Source organism: Aspergillus foveolatus (assembly GCF_047715535.1).
Source record: "Aspergillus foveolatus strain CBS 279.81 unplaced genomic scaffold BDW70scaffold_170, whole genome shotgun sequence".
In the NCBI taxonomy this organism is placed as follows: domain Eukaryota; kingdom Fungi; phylum Ascomycota; class Eurotiomycetes; order Eurotiales; family Aspergillaceae; genus Aspergillus; species Aspergillus foveolatus.
In genome coordinates, this window is record NW_027396234.1 from 1 (window position 1) to 18,724 (window position 18,724).

The 18,724-nt window shown below is 51.3% G+C and overlaps 6 protein-coding genes across 6 annotated transcripts; 3 read left to right on the forward strand and 3 right to left on the reverse strand.

Moving 5' to 3' along the window:
- Positions 1–219: 219 nt before the first annotated feature.
- BDW70DRAFT_145664 (glutathione S-transferase family protein) lies at positions 220–1,464 on the reverse strand. The gene is made up of 3 exons (XM_073738462.1): positions 1,078–1,464; positions 824–1,029; positions 220–768 (listed from the first exon to the last, which is right to left on the reverse strand). Exons 1-3 carry the CDS (start codon positions 1,212–1,214, stop codon positions 395–397), a joined length of 717 nt encoding a protein of 238 aa, XP_073590741.1. The 5' UTR covers positions 1,215–1,464; the 3' UTR covers positions 220–394.
- Positions 1,465–2,246: 782 nt separating this feature from the next.
- On the forward strand, positions 2,247–3,887 carry BDW70DRAFT_164975 (FAD-binding oxidoreductase; the record flags this gene model as incomplete). The annotated part of the gene is made up of 4 exons (XM_073741614.1): positions 2,247–2,480; positions 2,527–2,743; positions 2,814–3,202; positions 3,255–3,887. The coding sequence occupies 4 exons, from the start codon at positions 2,247–2,249 to the stop codon at positions 3,885–3,887; spliced, it is 1,473 nt and encodes a 490-aa protein (XP_073590742.1).
- A 380-nt stretch (positions 3,888–4,267) lies between these two features.
- Positions 4,268–5,725, reverse strand: BDW70DRAFT_167163 (uncharacterized protein; the record flags this gene model as incomplete). The annotated part of the gene is made up of 1 exon (XM_073742168.1): positions 4,268–5,725. Exon 1 carries the CDS (start codon positions 5,621–5,623, stop codon positions 4,268–4,270), a length of 1,356 nt encoding a protein of 451 aa, XP_073590743.1. The 5' UTR covers positions 5,624–5,725.
- A 250-nt stretch (positions 5,726–5,975) lies between these two features.
- Positions 5,976–7,431, forward strand: BDW70DRAFT_167166 (uncharacterized protein; the record flags this gene model as incomplete). Its single annotated transcript, XM_073742169.1, has 1 exon — positions 5,976–7,431. One exon carries the CDS (start codon positions 5,976–5,978, stop codon positions 7,383–7,385), a length of 1,410 nt encoding a protein of 469 aa, XP_073590744.1. The 3' UTR covers positions 7,386–7,431.
- Positions 7,432–7,649: 218 nt separating this feature from the next.
- On the reverse strand, positions 7,650–8,681 carry BDW70DRAFT_154579 (zinc-binding alcohol dehydrogenase family protein; the record flags this gene model as incomplete). Its single annotated transcript, XM_073739881.1, has 1 exon — positions 7,650–8,681. The coding sequence occupies one exon, from the start codon at positions 8,679–8,681 to the stop codon at positions 7,650–7,652; it is 1,032 nt and encodes a 343-aa protein (XP_073590745.1).
- A 1,227-nt stretch (positions 8,682–9,908) lies between these two features.
- BDW70DRAFT_164979 (uncharacterized protein) lies at positions 9,909–17,996 on the forward strand (the record flags this gene model as incomplete). Its single annotated transcript, XM_073741615.1, has 2 exons — positions 9,909–10,529; positions 10,581–17,996. The coding sequence occupies 2 exons, from the start codon at positions 9,909–9,911 to the stop codon at positions 17,994–17,996; spliced, it is 8,037 nt and encodes a 2,678-aa protein (XP_073590746.1).
- Between the last annotated feature and the right edge of the window lie 728 nt (positions 17,997–18,724).

An 18,724-nucleotide genomic window follows, 5' to 3' on the forward strand; every position in this document is an offset into this window, starting at 1 on the left:
GCCATCTGCATACGGGATTCTTTGTTTAAAGGCATTTTATAAAGAATTGATGAAGATAAAACGCGTTGAAGAAGACAATATCAGATATTTTGGTGGTTGCGGAGAAAAGTGGCCGCTCGACCGTAGTGGCCGCTCGGCCGTGGAGTACGTTAGCTGTTCTGTATGTTTGCCATTTCACTAACATGTAGATTTTTGACCATTTGGCTCCAAAAATAATCCATAACATCTGCAGCTGCTTCGTGCGTCCACTCAACTTGACGCTCACGGGTAGATAACATCATAAAATAGACAAACAAAATCTCAATTCGCAGTATCACTAAGTCAAATTATCTAGACATCAATTCGCATGCGCCCATCCTCACACCGTAACTGGCCCAACACAACCCTGCCACGCTTAGTGCTTATCAGTATTCTCCTTCGCCAAAACCGCCGCCCTCTGCGCCCGACAGAACTCCTTAAACTGCTCTGCCGTGAACGGCGGCGTGGGCGTAGTCAGCCCCTTCTGCACCGCCGGCCGCTGGATAATCTTCTCCACCCAGGCCTTAACGTGCGGCCACTCGTTCAGATCGAGATCCAGGGCGTCCGCGCCCTGGAAAACCCAGGGGAAGGAGGCGATGTCTGCGATGGTGTACTTGTCGCCCGCCAGGTAAGGGGATTCCTTAAGGCGGTACTCGAGGACGCCGAAGAGGCCTTTGGTTTCGTTAAGGAATTTTTCGATTGCGTAGTCGGAGCGCACGGGGGCAAAAGCCGCGAAGGCGAGAGCTTGGCCTATATGTTATAAGTATTTGAGAAATAGAAGCGGGGAGAGGGAAGGGAAACGTACCAGCTTTTGGGCCAAGACCACCGATTTGCCAGGAGATCCAGCTGAGGGTCTCAAAGTACTCCGGGGTACCCACAGGGTAGCTGACTTTGTTCTCGGTATCGTACTTCTGGGTTAGGTAGAGGAGGATCGCGCCGCTGTCGAAGACGCGCTGCTTGCCGTCGGTGATAGCGGGGATCTGTCCGTTGGGGTTTATCTTGAGATACCATCTAGATCTTTCGTTAGAAGCGTTATCTAAGGATTGGTGGGGGACGTACTCCTCCTTCTGCTTGCCGGACTGGATAGAGAGGTGCTCGAGTTTGTAAGGCAGACCGAGCTCCTCGAGGATGATGGGCGCTTTTGCGCCGTTGGGAGTGTTGTCGGTGTAGAGGGTGATGTCGGAAGGGACGGTCATCTTGACAGGGGTTTTCTCTCGCAGCCGAGTTGTTGAGGTGGACTCAGGCTGAACTTGCACCGGGAGCTTCTCCTTCTTAATTGAGGAGGAGCGGAAGAGGCGATATAGTAGTGAAGCCACTTTGAAGTCTTTATCGAAGTGATTGTTGTTGTTGACGAGGAAGCTATCAATTGGAGAATTGACGCTATATATATATGTCGTGGTTCATCGGCTTTTAGAAACGAACAGAACGAGATCGCAACCACATGAGGCGATTATGAGATCCGGAAGGGCTAATGCCAATTAATTCCAGCTTGAAAATTTGATTTCTAACTCGTCTCTATCGATATCCCTGTGTTCACAGGCTGAGTGTCGAATTAGGGCTTGGCTGCTGAGTCAGTAGGTCCGTCGGACTTCGGAATTCGGGGACTCCGACTGACCCCGGTTTACAATAACACAAAACGGATTTACGAGACTCGAGTAACATAGATCTCCTTGGAAATGGACCAATATTGTGAATGTTTACGGTGGAGAGGAGTTGTTGAGAACTTTGTGGCGTGGTTAAACGTATGCCTATTTTAGCAGCTCGGAGTCTTTGGGAGCCGAGCCGCAGCCAATCGGAATTTCTGAGATAGAGCTCCTCCAGATGCACGTTTCCAAGTCGGCAGTGTCAAGTTCAGGGCTGGAGAACTGCAGATGGCCCCATGTTGTTACACTTATTGGTATAGTGTCTTTCTATAGCTCATAACGTGATCTACTCAGCTCCAGACTTGGACCGGAGGGTTTTGCACGCCTAGGATCTCCACTTGTCAAGTAGAAAGCTCGTATCAAGTACATCCTCAGGTCCAAATCTATCAAACGATGCCTTTCACTCCGACCCGAGCTATACTCCGTCGTATCTGCAGGATCAGGCTAAGCTTTGGTATGCAGCTCAGCACCATGCCACTCTCACAGGGTACATGCTGTCCTATTTGTAGAGATATAAAGAAGTCTGATACCTTGGCGATTGTACAATAGATCACCTCCAGAGAAAAGATACCAGGCAATAATACTATGTTGTCTTCATTTCTACTGCCGCTTTTGGCAGCGAAGGCCGTTATTGGCCAGTTGCAATCTAGTGACGATCTCGAAGCTCTGTTCGGACCTGCTTTGTCAGATGAAGCGGAGTTTTTCTATCCTTCCTGGGATAATTGGACTGAAAACGTCCAGCAGAGATGGACCAACTATCTCGCTCCATCCTACATTGGAGCTATCAAGCCTTCGACTGTTTCTGATGTTCAAAACATCGTATGTCTCTTGCACCAATGAAAAAGGGTAATGCTAATGGCACTAGGTCAAAATCGCGACCCAGAATAACATTCCCTTCCTCGCCACCGGCGCCGGACATGGCGTTTCTGCGGGCTTTGCGAACCTGCACGATGGTATTGACATCGATCTGAGCAATTTCCGCTATGCGGAGCTAGATGAGACCGGCTACCGTCTTACTATCGGAGGTGCGACTAAATTCCTTGAGATCTGGGACGTCTTGTATGCTGCCGGGAAGGAAGTCCGTAAGTTACCCAACCGAATTCCTTTGAGACTTTGAGATCTGTCCTTTGAGATCTGTCTGATATGCATCAGAAACCGGCGCTGCCGCCTGCGTCGGGTCCATTGGCGCTACCCTTGGAGCTGGGATTGGTCCTCTCCAGGGCCACCTAGGTCTCATGATTGATGCGCTCGAATCCGTGAAGTTGGTCACTGCGACTGGTGATCTTGTCACTGCATCAAAGACCGAAAACCCTGATCTCTTCTGGGGTATCCGCGGCGCAGGCTGGAACTTCGGTATCGTCGTCGAGGCAACCTACCAGGTCTTTGACGCCACCAATAATGGCCAGGTTCTAGAAGGAGACATGGCTTTCCCTGCTAGCGTGAACCAATCCATCTGGGAGAATCTCAAGGCGCTGGATGACACTCTTCCAGATATTCTCAGTTTAACACTCATCCTTGCATACAACGCTGCGACTGATGAGGTACGCCCTCTTCCAACCGCCACGTTCTTCACAGTATCTAACTAGGTTATAGTCAACCATAACCATAAATTTCATCTACTACGGCCCAGAAGCCGAGGCGCAGCAATACCTCCAACCTTTCTACGACTTGCAACCCACCCGCGCAAACTTCACCGTCGTCCCCTGGAACCTCCTATACTCAACCCTCTACTTCGGCGCCGATAGCATCGCCTGCAAGGATAACAACCGCCTTTTCAACGGCGGCGCGGGCGTAACGCATATCGATGTCGATGCGTTCACGGAGTACACAACCCGATTTACGGAGTTCTGGCGCCAGAATCCAGGTGTTACGCCCGCTGTAGTCTTTTCTCGGTTTCCCAACCAGGCAGTTCGTGCAGTTCCAGATGAGGAGACGGCCTACCCTTATAGAAATATCTCGACGCATATCTATTTTGAAGATGTGTTGCAGGATGATCCGAAGTGGGAAAAGGTGGTTTATGACTTCTTAGTCGAGTCGAGGGATCACTTTACCAAGACGAGTGGGTTTGAGCGCTTGACCCTTTATAATAATTATGCGCAAGGGGACGAAGGGCCGGAGATTTGGTATACGCCGAGGAAGTTGCCGAAATTGGTGGAGCTGAAGAGACAGTGGGATCCGAATGAGGTCTTTAGCTTTTATAACCCTGTGCCGGTGAACTGGCCTTGATTGAGATGAGGCTGGGAGAAAGGAAGGGGTGTGAAGCATGACCTGCGAAGACTAGAATCTTACTTTGGAAGTTATCTCCATATAGTGAAATTGGATATGGGCTAATTAGGATACATCTTGACTCCTTGAGTACACCATTTTGTACCCTGCTGAAGAGGAAACTCCTGACTTGCGAGATCTCTGCAGCCAATCCATGAATACGGCAATAATATACACGACGAAGCAACTCAGTCTCCTACCCGGACATATCACCTTTGCTCCCTTCTCTATGTCACTCCGCCCATCCTCCTCCCATCTCTGTGCGTGTGTCCTTATTTACCACGCTTCATAATGTATAATCAATTATAAGCTCCATTTACTAGTTCTACTACTCAAAAATATCAAATAGCAATTTCCAACTGCTGCTTCAAAATCCCCGCCACAGCCTGCACAACCTCCTCCACAAAGTTCCTCTCGTAAAATGCTTCATTATAAACGACATACAACTCCAAACATTGCCGAAAAGTCCACGTGAAACAGTACATCTGCCTCGTCAGCGTTTCAACTCCGACACTTACCCCGGCCACCTCTATCCTCCCCTGGGGACTATCATGCCACGGCTGAATAAGACTCGGTGCATCGACGAAGGAAATATCAATCTCGCTAGGTGGTGTACGCGGTGGCGAGGGTGTCTTCATTTTTACGAATACATTCTTAGCGTACTGTCTCCGAGAGACCAAAAATTCATGTGAGACGCCGTTCTCGTATTCGTGGTGATATTGACGTGCGTTTTCGAGCCAGGATTGAGATGCTGGGACCTGAAACATGTATCCCCCGGTGTAGATTCCCGCCGCCACCGAGGGGTTATTGTACGGTTCCGATAGGTAGGGACGGAGACTGAAGCGCATTGTACTGGTATACGGCTTGTTTTTTGACTCCGGGTCCGCGAAGTGGTAGGTTGTTGAGGCTGTTGATGCGTGGACAGCAGCTAGGACACTGATACCGCGGACTTCGCAGGCCTTGGTGATTGCCTCTGTTGTTCCACTTGGGAAGCGAAGATGGGCGCCTCTTGTTCCTGCTGGCGGTGTGGAGAGGTCTGTCTGGCGGGCGACTCCGACTGCACCGTTTGCGAGAGCCACGGTGGATAAATATCTATCTGCAGCGGCATGGATTTCGGAGGTCGATACTGTCGGGTTGTTGAGGGCTTCTTCGACTGTGGGAACGAGGCGATTAATCTCGCTTCCCCAGGGAAGATCTTCTGGGTTATTCCCTAGCGCACATGCTTCGAAGAAAGCATTCAACAACTGGAGCGCTCCGTATCCGTCTGTTCGCCAGTGTGCAAGGTGGAGGATAAACTGCGATGTGTGCGGAAGGTAATAGCCTGTCACGTATCGCGATGGTTTTAGCGACGCGATGACATCGTTCACGTCTTGGGTGTTTTTGATCACCGTAAAAGTTTCATTAGCCCAGCTCTCGAGGTCTAGGGCATTTGGGATGAAGTAGTCGAGCGTTTCGTCGCTGGCGATTGACGCGATACTGGGATGCTGGAAACGGAGCCCTTTCCAGGCTTGTCGCAGCCATTGCGTAACGTCGTCTAACGTCAGAACGCTGGCATGGATGGTAAAAGTAGCATAGGCCGTGACAGACCAGTGCTCTCGCCCCACGTCATGACCACGATCCCCAATGGCTTTGATGAAGCGCTCATTCTCGCCGATGGGGCGCTGGAAGTGGCCTGGTTCAATCTCAATCCAGGGCATCTTCACCGAATTCTTTGCTAACCTTGGTAGTGTATATGCGTATTATGTCGAGCTTTTCTATTTGAACCAACTTCCTGCCCAAGCAGACAATGTTAATCATCCATAAAAGAATAAACAGAATTGATACTGGTGTTGACCCTCGGCTCGGAGTTTGTCTGCTATGGAATCTCGGTTCCGAAAAGCTCCTAGGCATAAGCACTACCTACTCTAGGTAAGCTAGCCCTAACTCCAGAAGCAGAATAAGACGAGCCATATCGATGCCCCTCTGATCTTTGCTTAGATTTTTCCTTATTTCTTTTCAGAATAACTCGAACACCTCTACGTAAACTTGCGCATATTCAACGCAGAGAAGATGGGCTCAGCACGACCCAATACATTGGTCATCCCCTGGGGTGGCGCAGAAAACATCTACCGCCGTGTTGGTCTCTCCTTCAAGCATCTGAACAGAGAGCATTGGCGCATTCACTGTGTCTGTACCATCTCTTTCATCAACACCAGACCTGAAGATCGTGCCACGTCTCTCCGCGATGCGTGGAAAATCCTAGTAACAGAATACCCCCGCCTCGCTGTAATCCCCAACGGAACAACATCGAAAATATACCAAATTCTTGAAACCGAAGCCGACGTCGAAAACTGGGCCCAGGAAACCTTCTTCATCGAGAGGGAAAGATCTTCAGACAATATCATTCGGACCACAGAGCCACGGGATCTCCCATCCCTTCATTTCATCCCGTCTACTTCGCAAATTATTCTCCTAGCATCGCACTGGAGAATGGACGCTATCGGGTGCATGATGCTCCTTGATCGATTATTTAGTCTCGTGCCTCTCCAAGGCCCTAACTCAAAGACCGCCATTGGAACGAGAGAAGAACAGGTAGCCCGTATTTCACCCTCGCTCGAAGACGCGGCAAACTGTCCCCCCAGCGACTCATCCCCCTCCTCCTCGGAGTTAAAAACCTACGCAGAATCTTGGATCGATAATATGCATAAAAAGGCAATTAATGCATGTGGCCTCCCCTACAAAGGAGAAAATACAACCCCTCCGCGCGAAACAACACATCAAGACCTTACATTTACTTCCACCGCTACAAGCTTCTTCGTTTCCTCTTGCAAGGAAAGAGGGATCTCGGTTTCAGCAGCGATTCATACCGCCCTGGCGCGTACCATTTTTTCCTTCTCACCCGAGGGGGAGGGGACGGGGTATACGACGGTCATGGCGGTTAATTTAAGACCATATCTTCCGGGTCCGTATAACGGTGCTGAACATGCGGTGCAGACGTATGTTGCTAGTATTATTCCGACTGTGCCCCGTGATGAGGAATTTACGGAGTCTGCGAGGAAGTTGACCAAGACTTATAAGGGGTGGTATAGCGACAAGTTCATGCGAAGTCTGCGGTGGATATATGCTATTCATGCGGAACGCCTATTCAATACCCCCCAGCTACCCCGCGGAGCTAATGTACCGCCCCCGAAACCTCCATCTGGAGTAACGTTGAGCAGTCTCGGTGTTGTGAGTTCTTATCTAAAGGATGGGTACGGCGATGATGGTGCAGGTAAAGGAGTCAAAGTGGAAAGATTCCGATTTGGAGTGACTATGATGACGAGGCAGATGTTGCTTTATGTTTGGACGTTTCGGCAGAAACTGACGTTGTCAGTTTGTTATAATGAGGCATATTATGAGGATAACATGGCGAGGGCCGTCTTGGATAGCTTGAAAGGGGTTTTTGAGGAGGAGCTGGGGATTGAGTTAGAGGTTCAATAGTTCTTTACGTATTTTCCGCAATCTGGGTAGAGTTTTGCCATCAACCTAATCTAGGTGTATTTTGAGTGTGATTGGGGTGAATCAAGAGAAGAACATGGATAAGCTTGTTTCGTGGCCAGCAATGTGTCAACCTGTTTAGGGTCTGCACAAGTTATGGCTGTACTCATGACTCTATGGAGAGTAACCACATTGCTTATGTCGCTCGGAGTTCCTAACATAAATAAAGCATGCTATCCCGTAGTTCTACCCCAGTTATAAGTGTATCTAGAGCTTAATTACAAACTTCTTCGCCGAAACCCCCTTCTGCAAGTCATCCAGCCCCTTTTGCACAGCTTCCAGCCCCTCGCCAACAACCTCCGCACTCGGTGCGGGCTTAAACGTTCCCGCAGCAAGTGCTTTTGGCAGAAATGCCTCAAAGATAGCAGGTCCAACATCATTGTCCTTCAAGTCGCCGCCGAAAATGAACTTCGACCCAATGCCGTCTGGTAATTGACCGGACGGTGGGTTCGCCAAAGAGACAAATTTCTTCCCGTTCACGCGCGAGACGATTTCTGCGCTGGGGACTGCGGATGTATCCCCGATGGCGAGGGCTCCGGCGGAGACCTTGCCAGTGAAAGCAGAGATAATGTCTTCGACAATGGTAGGGGATTTGTAGTCCCAGACTTGGCTGGCGCCGAGGGACTTCACGTATTCGAAGTTCTTGGGGGAGGCGGTTGTGAAGACTTCGTAGCCGGCCGCGACGGCGAGTTGAATGGCGTTGCTGCCGACTGAAGAGGATCCCGCCCAGATGAGTACTGTTTCGCCGGTAGACGGGGCGCGGGGCTCAGTAGGGAACTGCAAAGCTAGATGGTCCTTTTGGAAGAGACCGCAGGAAGCCGTTGAGATGCCTAGCGGGATGACGGAAGCATCTTCGAAGGAGAGGCTGGGTGGTATATGAGATACGAGCTGCGATTGCAAGACGACGTAATCTTGGAATGCACCTTCGGCGGGGTTGTTGTTCTTCAGCTCGCTACCGAGGCCGACGACGCGGTCCCCGGGTTTGAAGCGGGAGGTAGCGCCGGAGCCAACTTCGACGACTTCACCAGCGACGTCGGTGCCGTAAATGGCTGGGTAGGTGGTCCAGGGAAAAAGGCGGGCGCCGAGGAGCTGACGCGCGTAGTCTACTGGGTTCAGGGCGATGGCGCGGTTGTGAATGACTATTTCATTTTCCTTGGGAGAAATGTAGGGGGCCTCTTTGACTTCGAGGGGGTGGGCCTTCTCAGCAGTAATCCAGGCCGCGCGGTTGGAGGGGGCCATTGTAATGGTGGATGAGAAGTATGAAGAACGAAGTATGAAAGTGGTGGTAGATGGCTTGGTGAATGAAGGTCGGACGGAGGTAGGACTGATTGCCCTGATAATGAATCGCTTCATATGTTGATTAAATATGCTGTTTGTATACCCTTGACATGGGTGGTCTACCCATATTGTGCAGTTTCTATTTTTTTTATAATAGACTCAATATGACCTTGATATCGGACTTTCAGCATTTCGGCTGCAAGGCATTGCACTCAACAATAATGTCGACCAATCGGAGCTTCTGATCGTATTTCCGAAATTGGCTCCTCGGGGATCGGAGTTCGCAATACCGAGAACCAATCACATAATACCAATCAACGGATGGAGTGGCACGCGCTAAAGTGACCGTTGACTGACTTGCATTAAATCTAATTAAGCATTTGATATAGTATAGCGGCTCAATCTTCATCAAGATCCCATTCCAAATATGTTGAGTAACCACCTCGCAAATTCCAGCTTCCAAAGATAAGAAGTAATAATTGTTCGATATCGTTCAGAAGCCAAAGCACTTCAGTCGGGTCACTGACTCCTATTATGAACACACTCTAGCGGTCACGCAATGTGCCGTGATGACGATTCCGCACGGAAAGGGCCGCAGATGGATCATAATCCCCGTCACCTGTCCGGTTTTGCAGGACCATCTCTCTGCGCTCAGGTAAATGGCGACTGTGGCTTACGAGAGCATGCAGAACTCCGAATGTGAAGAACGTTAGCCAGTGGATTATGCTTATCAATTCCACGAGGCTGTATGTGCATAAATCTCGCCATGGAGCGCCGAGGATCTGGATCCTTCTAACGGGAGGCTTCAGAAACTGACATGTTGATTCGTTGAGGCCTTGTATAGTATAGCAAGATACGAAGCCTGGACATCTCGATTATCAAGCTAGTCTCTGGACGAAGGATTCGGTAGGGACGAATCTTCAGGATGGTCTCAAAGAAAGACTTGTCTCTCGGAACCGAGGGAGTTGGTTCGTATCAGAGAGACTCCGTGGCTCCTACAGGGTGCCGACCCGAATTCTTTGTAGACACTTTATGGGCGATTTAAAAAAGACGGACTCTGCAGAAGGAAATTAATTGCAAGTAGAGCCGCTACCGTACGTTGCTCATATTCTTAAGATAGACCCTGTATCTGTCAAAGAGAGAACGTTCAACACAATCACCTTGTTTCATACCTTGCAAGCCTCGCCAATGGCTCCATATACCGTCCTTCTTTTCGGGCCCCAAGCCCTCTCTTTCAACGAGAAATCCTTTACCGAGCTACGTGAGGCCGTTCTTAGCGACACGGACAACCGATGGGTCATTGATACGGTTTCTCAGGTCACGAGCACTTGGGGTAAGTTCGTGGAGCGATTTCCTCAGCTCCAGGCCATTGAGGGACAACAGAGACTTGAAGACCTCAGTGACTGGCTGAATACGGGGAAAATCACTCCCGCAGCGCGAACACTACCTAATATCCTCCTGAGTCCCTTGGTTGTTATTGGCCAGCTTACGCAATTCACGAAATACCTGCGCCTTACTCAGCCCAACGCGACTAGCAGCGATGACATCTATGCCAAAATCGGGCCGAATACAGAGACGATTGGCTTCTGTACGGGTTTGCTGAGTGCCCTGACGGTCGCGACTGCGACCAGCAAAGCCCAATTTGAACAGAGCGCAGCGACCGCGATTCGACTTGCCACCTTGATTGGGGCGTTCGTCGACGCGCAAGAGATCAGCGGTCCACACAAGACTTCGAAGTCCTTGGCCACAGTCTGGAACTCGCCTAGCGCTAAGGAGGAGATGACGCGCATACTAAACGAATATCCTGAGGTACGTATTCTTCTAGCAGAGGAGGTATTCATAAGATTCACAAGGTGTTAGGCATATGAGTCTGTTCTGTATGATAAAAACAGAGCCACGGTCACCACCGCTGCTAGCACCGCGCCCTCGTTACAGGAGCGGCTGAGAGCCGCAGGGATCATTGCGAGCGAAGTGAACCTCGTCGGCCGCTTTCATTGCGATTGCTACAACGAGGTTATCGAGCAGATTGTGGACTTTTGCGACTCAGATCCGACTCTCCAGTTTCCCGATGCGTCGAAACTTGTGGCTCCCATCCATGCCAACGGGGAGGGCTTCATAACGGAGGGAAAACTACATCAGTTTGCGCTACGCAGTATCTTAGTCGACCAATCTCAATGGTACACGGCTTTCTCTACTGTGCAAGGCTCGCAGCTTGGTGATAAGGAAGCAACCGTCGTTGGCTTCGGCCCTGAACGATGCGTGCCCCCGTCAATTCTGCGGTCCGTGAACGACCAAGTCGTTTATATGACCAATCTAGAAGAGGTAAAGGCTCGGCTTCTTCAAGGACATTCAAAGCCACAATTCCCGCCAAAATATCCACAGGGACATTCGGACAATGACATCGCCGTGGTTGGCTACGCCCTGAAGGTCGCTGGAGCTGACGACTCAGAGGAGTTCTGGCAGCTGCTGTGCAAGGGCAAATCGCAACATGTCGAGATCTCACCGGATAAAATCTCTTTCGAAACCCACTGGCGTAAAGTCGATCCCAAGCGCAAGTGGTTTGGCAACTTCATCCGGGACCCGGAAGCGTTCGACCACAAATTCTTCAAGAAGAGTCCTCGTGAGGTGGCATCGCAGGATCCCCAGCAGCGTCTCATGATGCAGGTGGCCTACCAGGCGGTTGAACAGTCTGGATATTTCCACTCGCCTGAGCCGCAGGTTGGGTGCTTTCTGGGCGTTTGCGCGACAGACTACGAAAACAACATTGCCTGCCACGATCCCAACGCCTTCAGTGCTACTGGCAACCTTCGAAGTTTCATTGCCGGCAAGATCAGCCACTATTTCGGGTGGACAGGCCCTAGTATGACTATTGACTCTGCTTGTTCTGCTTCTGCCGTCTCTATTCACATGGCATGTCGCGCGATCCTGGGTGGAGAGTGTGTCTCAGCGCTCGCTGGTGGTGTTAATATTATGACCAATCCTCTCTGGTTCCAGAACCTGGCCGGGGCGTCTTTTCTAAGTCCAACCGGACCTTGTAAGCCTTTTGATGCGAAGGCAGATGGCTATTGCCGTGGTGAGGGAATTGCCGCGGTGTTCCTCAAGAAAATGTCCCAGGCAGTCGCAGACGGCGATGTTATTCTCGGATGCATCCCAAGTACTGCGGTCTATCAGAATGAAAACTGCACGCCTATATTCGTGCCGAATTCGCCATCGCTGTCCACCCTTTTTGCCGACGTCACCCGGAATAGTGGCCTCGACCCTAAGCAGGTCACAGTCGTTGAGGCTCATGGAACTGGAACTCCAGTAGGCGATCCCGCAGAATATGAGAGTATTTTGAGAGTATTCGGTGGTCCGATTCGCCAAACCCCCTTGACTATTGGCTCCGTGAAGGGTCTGGTCGGCCATACTGAAGGTGCCTCGGGCGTTATTGCTTTGATCAAAATCCTGCTCATGATTCAAGAGGGCAAGCTGCCTCCTCAAGCGAGCTTTCAAACTTTAAACCCGCATATCAAAGCATCGCCATCGGATAACATTGAAATTGTGACTTCTCTTAAGGACTGGAACGCTGATTACCGTGCCGCCCTTATCAACAATTACGGAGCATCTGGCTCGAACGCTTCGATGGTCGTCACGCAGCCACTGCAGCATGCTGGCGCTGGCGTTTCTGCAATCCATTCCGAAGGCTTGAAGCATCCGTTCTGGTTGACCGGCTTGGATGAGCGAAGCATTCGAGAGTACGCCACGAAGCTCAGGGACCTGGTGCGCTCAAGGTCGATTTCTGCCAAGCATATCACTCTCGCAAATGTTGCTTTCAATCAGTACCGCCAGTCAAATCGCAACCTTGACAAAGGACTGATTTTCAGCGCGAACTCACTCTCTGATCTAGAAGCCAAGCTGAACGGGTTCATCAACAAGACTGACAGCTCCCTTTCCGTCACCACGAAGAAAGCTGCAAGACCCGTAATTCTTTGTTTCGGAGGTCAGATTTCGACATATATCGCGCTTGATCGCAAGGTGTACGAAGGCGTTCGCGTCCTGCGCGGTCACCTGGACTACTGCAATTCTGTTCTTCAAGGCCTTGGTTTGAGTGGCATCTATCCGGAGATCTTCGAAAAGAATCCGATCCAGGATACAGTGAAGTTGCAGACAATGCTCTTCGCCATGCAGTACTCGGTCGCAAAGACTTGGGTTGACTGTGGCGTCCAAATCGCAGCTGTTGTTGGGCACAGCTTCGGCGAGCTGACTGCGCTCTGCATATCCGGCGCTTTGAGCGCCCCAGACGCTCTGAAAGTCATTGCAGCGCGCGCTCAGCTTGTGCGGGATCAGTGGGGTCCTGACCGCGGATCCATGATGGCTGTCGAGGGAGAACTGGATGTTGTGCAGAAGTTGCTCAAGGAAGCACACGACGCGGCTCCAGAGGAGCGTGCGGCAACTATTGCTTGCTACAACGGCCCCCGTAGCTTCACCCTGGCAGGATCGACCAAGGCAGTAGATGCTATCGCCACAAAAGTTTCTGAAAGCGCGGAGTTCTCTTCGATGCGAACCAAGAGATTGAATGTTACTAATGCGTTCCACTCTACGCTCGTGGAGCCTCTCGCGGATGATCTGAAGAAACTGGGAGAGACCGTGACTTTCAACCGGCCAACGATCCAGATAGAAAGGGCCACCGAAACTGCGACGGCCGAGCCACCATCCTCAGGGTTCTTTGCCGAGCACATGAGAAACCCCGTGTACTTCAACCACGCCGTGCAGCGATTAACCAAGCAATACCCCTCCGGCATCTTCCTAGAAGCTGGTTCTAGTTCCACCATTACGGTCATGGCTAGTCGCGCCCTTGGGGCCCCTAGCGAATCTTACTTTCAAGCCGTCAATATACTGGGCGGTGGCAAAGGACTTGACAGCATCGTCGACATGAGCGTCTCTCTCTGGAAAGAAGGTCTAAAGCACACCTTCTGGCCACATCATGCCACACAGACGTATGAGTACGGCCCGATCCTGATGCCGGTATACCAGTTCGAGAAGACCAAGCACTGGCTTGAATCCAAGAAGCCTCAAAAGGCCGTTGCTGCCGCACCCGCTCCCGTGGTGCCGCAGGTTGCCGAAGCGCTTCCGACGGAACTCTACACATTCGTTGGGTACCAAGATTCCAAGCAGCGCACAGCCAGGTTCCGGGTCAATACCATGATTAAGAAGTACGAGGACTATATCTCAGGGCACTTCATTGCCCAGACTGCACCTATCTGTCCGGCCACGCTGGAGATGAGCATCGTCATTGAAGCACTGCACAGTCTGAAACCAGAACTACAAGACTCCAAGTACCTGCCCAGACTACAGGACGTGGAAAACCAGTCTCCCATCTGCGTGGATCCTTCCCGGGCTGTCTGGGTGGATCTCGAAGCCAAGGATGTAGATGGACACGCTTGGGGTTTTAAATTGAGCAGTACCGGAATCGGACCGGCCAGCACTCTGCACGCTTCCGGTGCCCTATCCTTCCAATCGACTAGTGACCCTCAGTACCACAGCGAGTTTTCTCGATACGAACGGCTGGTCGGCCATAGGCGCTGCCTCAGTGTACTCAACACTCCAGACGCGGACGACATCATCCAAGGTCGGAATATCTACAAGTCTTTTGCAGATGTTGTTGACTATGGAGATCAATACCGGGGTCTTCAGAAGCTGGTCGGAAAGGGCAATGAATCCGCTGGCCGAGTGACGCTCAAACATGCCGGCGAGAGTTGGCTCGATGTCCATCTCACCGACTCTTTCAGTCAGGTTGGCGGTATCTGGGTGAACTGCATGACGGATCGCCCACCGACCGACATGTATATCGCTGTTGGGTTTGAGCAATGGGTTCGATCGCCTAAGATCGGTGAGCTGTATGGCAAGGCCGAGGTGTGGGATGTTTTTGCCTACCACCATGTTGAGTCAGAGAAAGCATATTTGACGGATATCTTCATCTTCGACTCGGCGACCGGTCTCCTGGCTGAGGTGATTTTGGGAATTAACTACGCGAGAGTGGCTAAACAAGCGATGAGCAAGATGCTCGCTAGGTTGACTCCAGGCGTTACGCAGTCATCAGTGGTCTCTGCGGCTCCGTCAAAGGCGGCCCCGGTCGCCCCCTTGACAGCTTCAGTACGCACGCCAGAGCCAAAGAACGAGAAAAAGCCAAAAGATCCCAAAGTGAAGAAAGCGCCAGCCAAACAGGATGTTTCTGGGCCTGTCAAGGCTGTCCTGGCGGACTTGGCCGGTCTAGAGGTCCATGAGATCAAGGACAGCACTCCGCTGGCGGATATTGGCATCGACTCACTCATGGGTATGGAAATGGCCAAGGAGCTGGAGGCAAAGTTCAAATGCTCGCTCCCGGAGAACGAATTGGTGGAAGTCACAACCGTTCAGAGCCTAATAAAATGTGTTGAATCCGCCGTTAGGCCAGTGGAAACGAGTTCCTCCTCAGAGGAAGAGGACGACGATGAAACACTCAGCGAGTCAAACGGTGAAATCTCCGATTCTGCAACTAGTGTCTCTGGGGATGAGGGCCCTGAAGTGAATATCACTGAATTTCTCTCTGAGTTCCTGGGAGTCGCAGAAGACGATATCAAAGACGAAACTCTTCTCCGGGACCTTGGCGTGGACTCACTTCTTTCAACGGAGCTGTTGACTGACTTGTCCACCAAGTTCGGCCTCCATCTGCCAGAGGACACTATGTTGGAAGAGCTCACCGTCCAGTCCCTTAGTGGAGCGATTAATGGCAATCCCGCAAGCAAAAAGGCCGCTCCCAGCGGCGGCGGAAGCCAAGGGCCAGCTCAGGAGAGCGTCCCTGTGGAGGCCCCTGCAGCGGTTACGAGCCCGAAGGATGGAAACCTCCGAATGCCCTCTCAAACCGTTATGGAGGCCTTCAATGAAGTGAAGAAGCTCACAGACCAGTACATCGCTGACTACGGATGCGCTGATTATATGGACACTATCAACCCAAAGCAAGTGCAGATGTGTGTTGCGCTGATAGTGGAGGCCTTTGAAGAACTGGGTTGCCCCCTGCGCACTGCTCAGGCCGGTCAGAAACTAGAACGCATCAAACACCTTCCCCAGCACGGGCGATTGGCCGAATACCTTTACATGGTGTTGGAGCGAGATGGTCGATTGATTGATCTTGAGGGCGACACCATCACGCGGACCGCCATCGCCGCGCCTACCAAGTCGAGCGAGGACCTACTCCAGGGGTTGATGCAAAAGTATCCCAATCACGGCTATGCCAATAAGCTCACCTACTTCACCGGCAAGCGGCTGGCCGACGTCCTCACTGGCAAGTCGGACGGGATCAAATTGATCTTCGGAACAGAAGAAGGTCGGGAGCTGGTATCGGGGCTCTACGGCGATTCGATGTTGAATAAGCTATCCTACAAAATGATGGAGGACTTCTTGCGCGGACTAATCGCGAAACTACCGATGCACGAGGGTCCACTCAAGATCCTCGAAATGGGTGCTGGCACCGGAGGCACGACCAAGCTCCTGGTGCCCGTGTTGGCCGGTCTCAACGTCCCAGTAGAGTACACGTACACCGACCTCTCGCCTTCTTTCACTGCTGCGGCCCGGAAAAAGTTCAAGCAATATCCATTTATGAAATTCCGGGTCCATGACATTGAGAAGCCTCCCGCCGATGATCTGTTGGGAACCCAGCACATTATTATTGCTAGCAATGCTGTGCATGCCACTCACAGCCTGGTCGAATCTACGAAGAATATCCGGAAAGCTCTGCGGCCCGATGGCTTCCTGATGATGCTCGAGATGACAAAAACCCTTGTTTGGATCGATGTCATCTTCGGTCTCTTCGAAGGCTGGTGGCTGTTTGATGACGGCCGTCGCCACGCGATTTCCCACCAATCTCGATGGGAGGAAGCACTCCAATCTGTGGGCTACGGCCATATTGACTGGACCGACGGTAACCGTCCCGAAGTCGAGATCCAGCGCGTCATTATCGCAATGGCGTCGGGATCGAGGTATGACCGCCTGTCCATTCCACCACTGCCTGCTCCGGCCCAGCTGACTGACACTGGGGCTCGTCAAGCCGTCGTTGATGAATACATTCGGAATCATTCGCAGGGATTTACAGCTCCCCTTCGGTCCAACGCCAGTATATCTTCCACGCCCGACCAATGCGTCCTTCTGACTGGCGCCACCGGCAGCTTGGGCTCTCACCTGGTCGAGCATCTCGCGAATCTTCCACATGTGAAGAGTGTGATCTGCATCAACCGTCAAACGTCTAGTGGGGATCCTGCAGGGCGTCAGCGACAGGCGTTAGAGTCTCGCGGTATCCAACTGTCGTCCACCGCATCGGCGAAACTCAAAGTCTACGAGACCGACACATCCAAGCCACTCCTCGGTTTCTCTCGCGACGTCTACGACGAGCTTGTTAAACGAGTTACCCATATCCTGCACAATGCGTGGCCCATGAGCGGCAAACGGCCCGTGAAAGGCTTCGAGCAGCAATTCAAGGTGATGCGAAATCTGCTTGATTTTGCGAGGGATATTTCCAGCCACCACGCACCTGGGTTCAAGGTCAGCTTCCAGTTTATCTCGTCGATTGCCACGGTCGGACACTATCCTCTCCACACGGGGAAGGTCGATGTGCCAGAAGAGCGCATGACTATTGAGTCCGTACTTCCGAATGGATATGGTGACGCCAAATATATCTGCGAGCGGATCTTGGACGAGACTCTCCACCGGTTCCCGCAGGATTTCCGAGCCATGGCAGTGCGTCTGGGCCAGGTCGCCGGGTCCAAGACCAGTGGTTACTGGAACCCACAAGAGCACCTCTCGTTCCTCGTCAAATCATCCCAGACACTCCGAGTACTTCCTGATTTCGACGGGTTGTTATCTTGGACGCCGGTGAATGACGTGGCAGCCACTCTAGGCGATCTCCTGCTCGTAAACAATACGCCGTATCCGATTTACCATATAGACAATCCTGTGAGGCAGCCGTGGCGCCAGATGGTTCCAGTCCTTGCGGAAAGTCTGGGCGTTCCACGTGATCGAGTAGTTCCGTTTGGAGAGTGGGTCCAGCGGGTACGGAGTTTTGCCGGTTCCGAGGTTGACAATCCTGCCATTAAACTCATCGAATTCTTAGACGGCAATTTCTTGCGCATGTCTTGTGGTGGCCTCCTCTTGGAAACTGCAAAGGCTCGTGAGCATTCTCCGACTCTGGCACAGGTGGGGCCTGTCAGCGAAGACGTTGCACGTGGGTATATCAGGGCGTGGAGGGAGATGGGATTCTTGCATTGATTCTGAAGTTTATAATGTCAATTAACGTATTTCCTGGGTGGTTCGTTGATCCCGGGTCATCCGCGGCCCCTTCCAAAAATCTATCAATTCTTCAACTTAGAAGCCATTCCCAACTCCAAAAACAATTCAATTGAGATAAAATATTTACCAACATGACTAGGGACATCTGGTTCTAAGATGCCCTTGGATATGACAATCAGAACGGCTTGGTGGAGCGCGTCTTGGCATCTCCAAAGTTGGAAGGGTAAAACTACTTGCAACCCCCCTCTTGCACATTTGATTGATTTTCTTCCAACAAGATAAGATCTTCTTTTCTTAATTAACTTAATTGACTTAACTAGACGAACTTTACCCTCTGACCCCACCGCAGTCACTTGTAGCCTACTTAGCCGGCAGAATGCAATATACACCCATGATGTATCCTCTCTCGCCTAGGCTGCGGCATAACCGCAACCGCGGCTATGGGACTGATAACCATCGCCGCAATTGCGGTTATGGTCATGAGATTTGATAACCGTCACCATCACCGCAAATTCGAGGTTAACCGCGGTGAAACCGCGGTTAACCTCACTGTGGCCGCACTAGCATAACTCTCGCTTAATTATCAGTTTTGAACGCCCTGCATGGTAGTTATGAAGCTTACAAATACTTATTACTGTCCGTTTTAAACACACGTTCGAGTTTTTCCAATACAGACATCTTATTTTAAGACATCTACACTGTAAATA